Source organism: Phyllobates terribilis, unplaced genomic scaffold, assembly GCF_046119375.1.
Source record: "Phyllobates terribilis strain yellow unplaced genomic scaffold, ASM4611937v1 Scaffold_7__3_contigs__length_470593459, whole genome shotgun sequence".
Taxonomy (NCBI): Eukaryota; Metazoa; Chordata; class Amphibia; order Anura; family Dendrobatidae; genus Phyllobates; species Phyllobates terribilis.
The window spans coordinates 469,611,452-469,620,760 of record NW_027362767.1 but is presented as its reverse complement, the minus strand read 5'-3'; the positions used below and the strand labels follow the sequence as shown (position 1 = coordinate 469,620,760).

Below are 9,309 nucleotides of genomic sequence, written 5' to 3'. Positions count from 1 at the left end.
GCGGCGTCAATAGAAGGGGAAGACGCCGGAAGGGGAGTATCAGGGCTGGTGCAGGGGATTTTGATTTGAAGCACCACTCCAACAGTAAAATGGAAAAAAAAAAACACTGGTGCTTTAACATGACACACTGCAAATCTGGTTTACCCTTTAGTGATAAAGTCCCCTTTTCTGATCCGGCATGTCATGTTGTTGGGGAATCACTTTTTAATGTTTTTGTTGTTTCACATTATATCTGTTCTTAGTAAATCAAGTGTTTTTTCTCAGTCACCACACACAAAATAGTGGAAAGCCAGGGTGGATATCCTTGATTTTGCCCGGGTCGTGCTACCTTCCAGCCTGAGGAGTCTGCCTCCTTCCCAATCACAATCTGAACCCCGAAACTGAAAAAGAGGAGGCAATAATAAAGAGACGCTCATCTCCCAGAAGTTTCTATAGCCTTGTAATGTGAAAGTGATGAGGGGGAAACCCATCCTGTTCCTTTATCAGAGGGGTCTTTTCTGTTACCATATCAAATGTGCAGTTTCTAGTTTTGAATAATAGCAGCATATTAAAAGAGTAAAGGAACTTTTTTTCTACATTTCCATCAACGTTGCTGTATGGGGTCTTTCTTCTTGTGGGACGAGTCAAACTATTAAATTGAATGATTTCTGATCACATATAAATTGTCATTTTGCAAACCAAAGTCAAACTGGCAGGCAATATATTAGGTGGCCATTGGAGCAAGGGATCGAACACAGGCTCAGGGAGAGTGGGACATGGATGGGGAGACGGGGGATGGGGAGACGGGGGGGGGGGGAATCGGGGGATGGGGAGATGGGGGGAAGCCTCGCTCTGTCTAGGCTTACCAATATTTCCTTCTTCAGTCTCCTATCAGACATTGCTCTATTACTGCTGCTGTGCATAGTTGTGCGGCAGTAAAGAGGAGGGTCATATCCGGCGACGACCTATTCTTTATCTGAACCCCACACAATATAGTAGAATTATAAGTCAATAACATTTGATGTTTTTGTTCCTATATTCGATTTATTTAATAAATATTGTATCACAAACAGACACAGAAGCAGTCATGGATCTCCATCTCTTCTAGGGTTATGGCCACTGATGAGAGTGCCGACTCTGTCCTAGTGGCAGTGATATCGTCAGTCACAGTTTTCCTTGTTGGCCTCCAGTTGGGCGAGCTCACGAGGGCTCAGTAAGTACGCATCGATGAAGGTGAATATCTCATCAGAGGTCGTAGGTTGCACGTATCGTTCCCGGTCCACCCCGTACTTGTCGATGAGCACCATGCTGAAGTATGCTCTGGAGAACTGCAGCGCCTGTCTGTGAAACATGGCCGGCAGTGAATACAGGCTCACTAACATTTCCACTTTTTGGGGAGTGCTTTCATTCCTCTGTTATGTGCTTCATGTCCCTCCTGGGATTTCGATAAGGGGAGGGTCACCACCTGTTCAGACTGTGCAGATACGAGTACCCCGAATGGATGCTGTAAGCCGCCCTAATCTAATAATAATGGCCCGAGTAAGCACATGGGTAGGGCCTCCATGGACCTGTCCTCCCAATCCCATGTTACAGAATTTGTCAGCTAAAGAATGTTCATCAGGTTGCCATAGTTGGTGCACGGCCAGCCTCTCTTCATTAGTAATCCATCATGAATCCACAAACACCAGGTCAATGTGCTGGATAAAAGAAGGTATTCTCTGATCTTCATCACCATGTAAAAAGCAGACACAATCAATATGAAATCTCACGTGACGTGGACTGAGGCATTTCTCACCTCATTTGGCCTATGAGTAAGGACTGTAAGGATAGAAATGTGTCAGTCTCTGTCATTTTTTCTCTCTCCATATTGGTTATGTTGTGTCTTCTTTTCACATGTTGGTGAAGATAAATGAATATCATCTTTCATCCAGGACATTGTCCAGGCGTATGTGGATACACAATAGATTATTATAATCTGTTCACTGCCAGCATGGAGTACGAGGAGGTATTTGGCACATGAGCACATGATGGGGGTCTAGCTTCCCCTATACTTTCACACAGTTGAAGAAGTTTTACATTCAGTTATGCAGAGCCTGCAGATTGTGAGCTTAACAAGTTAGTTACCGTAATTGTTCGATGAGATCTGATGACAGTTGCTGAGCACGGACTCGTCCCACATCATGTGGCCTTTCTCCAACCAGCTCCACCACCATGACATGACGCTGGTCCAGGCCACAGTTTGCTCTCTGTAAAGATGTGAGATATTACCAGCAAATAATTTCTGTGCTGAGACATTATAATTGTGGTTGAACCTACTGAGCACATAAATGTGCGGATTAATAGTTTAGTCTCTGTAGATAATTCATTAAGGGGACTCTGTCCCCACATATAACCTATGTGACTATTACTCTGGGCATACAGGTTATATACTGCTGAGGACGGCGATCCCTGTATGTCTCATATCAGATGCCTGGTTGTGGAGAAATCCTCTTATCATTTTATGTAAATGAGCTCTTCCAGGCTATGGGGAAGACGCTGTCTGGAAGATAACTCCACCTTCAGAGATTAATATACATGAAGGCAGAGTTACCTGTGTGATATGTGATGGTTACCAATCTGATGTGTGACTATTACCAGTGTAAAGTGTGATGGATACCTGTCTAACCTGTTTTTGCGAATCGTTGTTCTGTGTTCCCACCTGGTAATAAAGCAGGTCCGAAACTACACTACTCCAGTCGCAAGCACCGCCATTGTCCTGACCCTGGAGGCGGAGTTACCAACACATGCAGGGAAACTGTCCAAATCTACTGGCACGTCGAGCTACATAATCCCGCTCCCTACTCAGTCCTTTTTTGTTTAATACAGTTCCCTATATGCTTGGTGGTGAGTGGTGCTAGCATTAGCTTTTGCTATCTTAGCAGGGTTTTCTCATTTTCTCTTTTGGTTACACTTCCTGTGGTTCTTGCAGAGGTACTCACATGGTCCCCAACTAGGCACCAGCAGCGTCACCAAAAGACATCTGTCCGGTGACAGTGGGCCTGGAAAGGGGTCTAAAGTTCCCCTTCCATTTACTGGGAGCTGGGTGAAGAGTATTCCCAGCCCTCAAGGGCTTGCCTAGCTGGGCCGCTTGTGCCAAGTGCATATGTGGCTGCGCCTTTGCTGGTGTGGTGCCAGTCTTGCTGGGTCCTCCTGTGAAGTGCATACAGATGTGTAATGGTTACCAGTGTGATGTGTGATGGTTACTAGTGTGATGTATGATGGTTACCAGTGTGAGACAAGTAACTAACACTGAACAGGAGAACTGAAATTTATCTTCTTGCAAAAACCTGAGAGGAACCTGCAAATGTGTCAGGTATAATCACACACAGCTCTGCAGTGAAATCAGGAGAGCAGGGATAGGCCATCACACTGGTAACAATTACACATCAAACTGGTAACTGTCACACTGGTAATACTGGTAACCTTCAAACATCACACTGATAACTCCACCTTCATGTATAATAATCTCTGGAGGCAGAGTTATCCTCCAGACAGCTAGTCCCCATAGTGTCACAGGTGTGTCAGATGTGACAGACAGTCGCCCTGCAGTTGGTTGCAGTAGATCTAGTCATTTGGCATTACAGACACCTTCTTAGATCTGTCCCACTCTAGGACCCAGCAGCTACCTCCCTCCGGCTAATTGACACACAGGCCTGGGTGTTTAAATACTTTCGGTTTGCTATAGGGAGGTGTCGGTGATATTCACATGACCCCTTGTGAAGACTTGGAGCTGTTGCAGTCTGCTTACTTCCTCTCTGGTGCTAAGAGGCTGTGTGTGTAATCTCTCTGAAGTCCGCTCAAGCTAAGTTACTTCCACCTCTTGCTGTCTTTAGTTGTTAGTGAGGACTGACTAGCGCTCACCCCCCCCTTTCCCTAGCCAGGGCCTAGCTCTAGGGAGATGCAGGGTTTTAGGTTCCTGAACAGCCCCAAATGAAGCACTCTCCTCTCCTTCGCTAAATTGACTCATTTCTGCAAGCGGCGGAGTAAGTTCTTTTGTTAATTCCTTTTAATTTTCTGTAACTGTATATGCGTTATTGTTTTTTCCCCTTTGTAAAATCTCTTGTATATTTTTTATAAACACTGCCACCTTCTGGATTAAATATAACATTTAATAGTTCTGTTCCTTTAGTTCTATAACCGTGCCTCAAAGCCATACGCTACCAGAAACCAGACCTCCAGTCAGCCTGTATTTAAAAAAACTGACTGGTGGTGGTAGTGAGTAGTCTGGGGTTATTGTGGAATAGTTGGGGGTATATATGCATATTCCAAATGTTGTAATCCGGAGGTGTATATACCATACGATTACTGTTAGTTTTCCGATAACTGGCCTGTTAGTGTGAACAAGCCTGCGGCCTCCTCCATTAATCGTTGGCCAATCGTGTAATTGTCTGGACGATATGGGGAAACAAACAGCTGTTTGCTCCAAAGATCACAGCAGGAGGGTCTGCTTGACCTTCCTGGGCTGTGATATTTGTGATTATTCTCGACAAATTACAATGCAAGTTTCCCCGCGTATACAGAATGGAGAGGTCTGTAATTTTAATCATAGGTAAACTTCACCTGAGAGAGACAGAACCTAAGAAAAAATCCAAAAAATCAAATTGTATAATTTTTACATAATTCATTTGCATTTTACTGCATGAAATAAGTATTTGATATAATAGAAAAACAGAACTTAATATTTTGGTACAGAAACCTTTGTTTGCAATCAGAGGTCAGACGTTTCCTGTAGTTCTTGACCAAGTTTTCACACAATGCAGCAGGGATTTTCAGGTTTCGGGGCTGTCGCTGGGCAACATTGAGTTTCAGCTCCCTTCAAAGATTTTCTATTGGGTTCAGGTCTGGAGACTGGCTAGGCCACTCAAGGACCTTGAAATGCTTCTTACAGAGCCACTTCTTAGTAGCCCTGGCTGTGTGTTTCGGGTCATTGTCATGTTGGAAGACCCAGCCACGATCCATCTTCAATGCTCTTACTGAGGGAAGGAGGTTGTTGGCCAAAATCTTGTTTTACATGACCTGACCCATCCTCCCTTCAATGTGGTGCAGTTGTCTTGTCCGTTTTGCAGAAAAGCACCCCCAAAGTATGATTTTTTTTTTCCTCCACCATGCTTCATGGTTGGGACGGTGTTTTTGGGGTTGTCCTCATCCTTCTTCTTCCTCCAAACTCTGCGAGTGTACCAAAAAGTTATATTTTGGTCTCCTCTGACCTTCTCCCATGCCTCCTCTAGGTCATTCAGATCATCACTGGCGAACTTCAAATGGGCCTGGACATGTGCTGGTGTGAGCCTGAACTTGCATGCCCTGCAGGATTTTAATCCATGATGGCGTAGTGTGTTACTAATGGTAATGTTTGAGACTGAGGTCCCTTCTCTCATCAGATCATTGACCAGGTCCTCCCGTGTAGTTCTCGGCTGATTCCTGACTGTTCTCAGAATCATCCTTAGGGTATGTGCAGACCATCTGGAACTGGCTGTGGAGAGGCCGCCTCCGGCTTTCGCTCATTATGCAACTAAGTGCTGGCCTTTTTTTTTTTTTTTTTTTTCGCCAGCAGACTTTCCCCATAGAGACTAGGTCTATGGGGAAAGCCCACATGCGGACCCGCCGGAGAAATTGACATGCTGTGATCTGGAAAGATGCGCCGCTTGTCAATTTCCGCGGGTGTGCCACAGACGCATAGTGGACATGGGATTTGCACTGCGTCCAATCCGCAGTGAACACTGATCGTGTGCACATACCCTTATCCCATGAGGCGAGATCTTGCCTATAGACCCAGACTGAGGAAAATTGACAGTCCTCTTCTTTCCTCCATTTTCTAATAATTGCGCCAACAGTTGTTGCCTTCTCACCAAGCTGCTTGCCTATTGTCCTGTAGCCCATCCAAGCCTTGTGTAGGTCTACAATTTTGTCCCTGGTGTCCTTAGACAGCTCTTTGGTCATGGCCATGATGGAGAGGTTGGAGTGTGCTTAATTGAGTGTGTGGACAGGTGTCTTTTATATAAGTATCGAGTTCAAACCAGTGCTATTAATACAGGTAATGAGTGCAGAGTAGGGCGGCTTTATAAAGAAAGACTAACAGGCCTGTGAGAGGCAGAATTCTTACTGATTGGTTGTGATCAAATACTTAATAAATTGCATTTTATTGCATGAAATATGTAAAAATCAAACAACGTGATTTTCTGGATTTTATTTTTAGATTCTGTCTCTCACAGGTGAAGTGACCTACAATACAAATTACAGATCTCTCCAGTTTTTGTAGGTGGGAAAACTTGCAAAATCGGCAGTGTATCAAATACTTATTTTCCCTACTGTATATAATTATATACAGGAGATGCCCAGGTTATACCATCTATACATGTATAATTCTATGCAAAAGCTGAAGAGGTTTGGCCAGCTGTTCATCTATAATTATACCCAGGTTATAACAGCTGTGCTTATAACCAGGGTATCTCCGGTTTATAATCGTACATGTACAGTTAGTATAATCTGGGTATCTCCTGTATATAATTATACATGTACAGCCGGTATAACCTGGGTATCATGTGTAAATAATTATATATGCACAGCTGATATAACCTGGGTATATCCTGATCGTTCTTTTTTATGTCTTTTCTTCAGCAATGGTTTCTTCCTTGGCCTTCGCCCATAATGCTCTGCTTGGTTTAGTGTGCAGTGTATAGTACTTGTTGAAACTATGACCCCAGATTCTTCCAGGTGGGCCTTCAGGTCTTTGGATGTTTGACATGGTGTTTTTTCCACCACTTGCACCAACCTTCGAAGACATCTCTGTCAATTTTCCTCTTTCCTGCAAGTCCAGGGAGGTTCTTGACTGTTCCATGCTTGGCAAATTTCTTGATAACATAGAGCACTGTTGAAACTGGAATACCGAGGTCTTTAGAAATGACCTTATCCCCTTTGGAACTCTTGTGTTTTCTAATAGCAGTTCTAATGTCCTCAGACAGTTCCTTTGTCTTCACCATTGTGACAAAGGAACGGGGCCTACCATGTGGCTTTTTGAAACAATGAAGTCCTCATTCATTGGCTAATTCATGTCACATGTGCACAGACAATTACATTTACAATTATATATAGAAGATGCCCAGGTTATACCAGCTGTACATTTATGATTATATACATTAGATACTCAGGTTACACCAGCTGTACATCTATAATTATATACAGGAGATACCCAGGTTATACCAGCTGTACATATACAATTATACACAGAAGATGCCCAGAATATACCAGCTGTACATTTATGAATATATACAGGAGATGCCCTGATTATAATAGCTGTGCATGTATGATTAGAGTTAGGGTTATATACAGAAGATGCCCCAGTAATACCGGCTATACATGTAAAATTATATAAAGCAAAATGTAACGGTGACTATTCTCGGCTCATTCTTCTTGACCTCTCCGCAGCTTTCGACCTTGTTGACCATCATCTTCTACTCTCTATGCTCCACTCAATCGGCATAAAGGATACTGCTCTCTCCTGGTTCTCCTACTATCTTTCTGACCGCTCCTTCAGTGTATGGTTCGCTGCCTCTACTTCTCCTCTTCTTCTCACTATTGGGGTCTCTCAGGGTTCAGTCCTTGGCCCTCTTCTTTCTCTACAAGGCCCCAATTGGACAGACCATCAGCAGATTTGACTTTCAGTACCATCTTTATGCTGATGACACAACTATATACTTCATCACCTGACCTTACTCCCGCTGTACTACAGAACACCAGTGACTGTCTGGCCGCAGTTTCCAACATCATGTCCGCTCTCTATCTGAAACTCAACCTTTCCAAGCTGAACTTCTTCTGCTCCTGCTGCTTACTTACCTCCCTAAATCTGACATCTCCATCTCCATGGGTGGCACCCCAATAATGCCATGCCAGCAGGCTCTCTGTCTAGATGTCATGTTTGACACCGATCTTTCCATTTGTCGCTTGCACCTGAAGAACATCTCTAGAATCCGCCCCTTTCTCACCATGGAAACAACAAAAACATTCACTGTCGCCCTCATCCACTCCCGCCACTCGACTTTCCTCTCTCGAGTCCATCCTTTACCCCTTTCTGACATTCATATAACAGATACCTGGTAGGTTATGAATAAGAAGTATCACTTCGAAACGCGTCAACCAATACCCTGAATCTATCTCCCTTGGGACTATTTCCTCAGATGACACACTTTTCCATATGTTTTGTGGATTTCTTATGGAATTATATATCTTTTATGGATGAAATTTTCTGAATAAAAATATACATTTTATTGGAAGTGCTGGATCAACCGCCTGTGTTATATGGACTGTTCCCTTTGGAACTTGGATCCGTGCACACCTGCATCTGTGAATAGGTGAGCTGATGGTCTACAATTTTTCTTTGCCCTTTCTGACATTGTGTGTAATATATACCTGTGCACTGGGCCTTATGGACCAGGTAGAATTATTACGCACAGGCGATTGCGCCCGCACACAGGCTGTGATGGCGCGATCGCCGCCTGTTGTCAGCTGATTCTGACAGCTGACACCCGGCACTCAGTGCCAGGAGTGGTGCCCTCACCGCTCCCGACACTTTTAACCCTCTAAATGATGCAATTGCAGCATTTAGCGAGCAAGCAGAGGGACAGAAGCCTCTCTACTCTTGGATCGGAGACCCCCATGCAGTTATGACGACATCCAGGTCACCAGGCACCAGCAAGTTACTTTGATCATGCGCAGTGCATGATCAAAGTAACTTGGTTCTGCAAGGTTGACAGGTTATAATGTATAGCAGTGATCCTGCACTGCTATACATCATAACTGCAATCAGACTGCAGAAAGTAAATGTGCCATAGTGGGGCTAAGTAAAAAAAAGTTAAATAAATAATATGGAAAAAAAAGTACACACATTTGGTATTATCGCATCCAGAACGACCTGACCTATAAAAATGTCCCACTAGTTAACCCCTTTAGTCAACACGGTAAAAAAGAAAAAAATGAAGCAAAAAAGGTGCTTTATCATCATATCGCCAAACAAAAAAATGGAATGAAACTTGATAAAAAAAAAACGAATCTAAATAAAAATGGCACCACTGAAGACTTCTTGTCCTGCAGAAAACAAGCTGCCATACTGCTCCATCAGCTGAAAAATAAAAAAGTTACAGCTCTCAGAATAAAGCGATGCAAAAAAATTTTTTTTTCTAGAAAATAGTTTTTATTGAGTAAAAGTGCCACAACATAAAAAAACTATATAAATGTAGTATTGCTGTAAACGTACCGACCCATAGAATAAAGCTGCCTTATCAATTTTTAGCACACATG

At 43.5% G+C, this 9,309-nt stretch overlaps 1 protein-coding gene across 1 annotated transcript in view; it reads right to left on the bottom strand.

Annotated features, from left to right (window-relative positions):
* Window positions 1-843: 843 nt before the first annotated feature.
* SRPX2 (sushi repeat containing protein X-linked 2) overlaps window positions 844-9,309 on the bottom strand; it is a 745,700-nt gene continuing 737,234 nt past the window's right edge. Inside the window, exons 10-11 of the mRNA XM_073642211.1 lie at window positions 2,104-2,225; window positions 844-1,320 (exon numbers count right to left, since the gene is read on the bottom strand). Of these exons, the coding sequence (XP_073498312.1) occupies window positions 1,140-1,320; window positions 2,104-2,225 (303 nt within the window). The 3' untranslated portion in view covers window positions 844-1,139. The remainder of the gene's footprint in view (window positions 1,321-2,103; window positions 2,226-9,309) is intronic.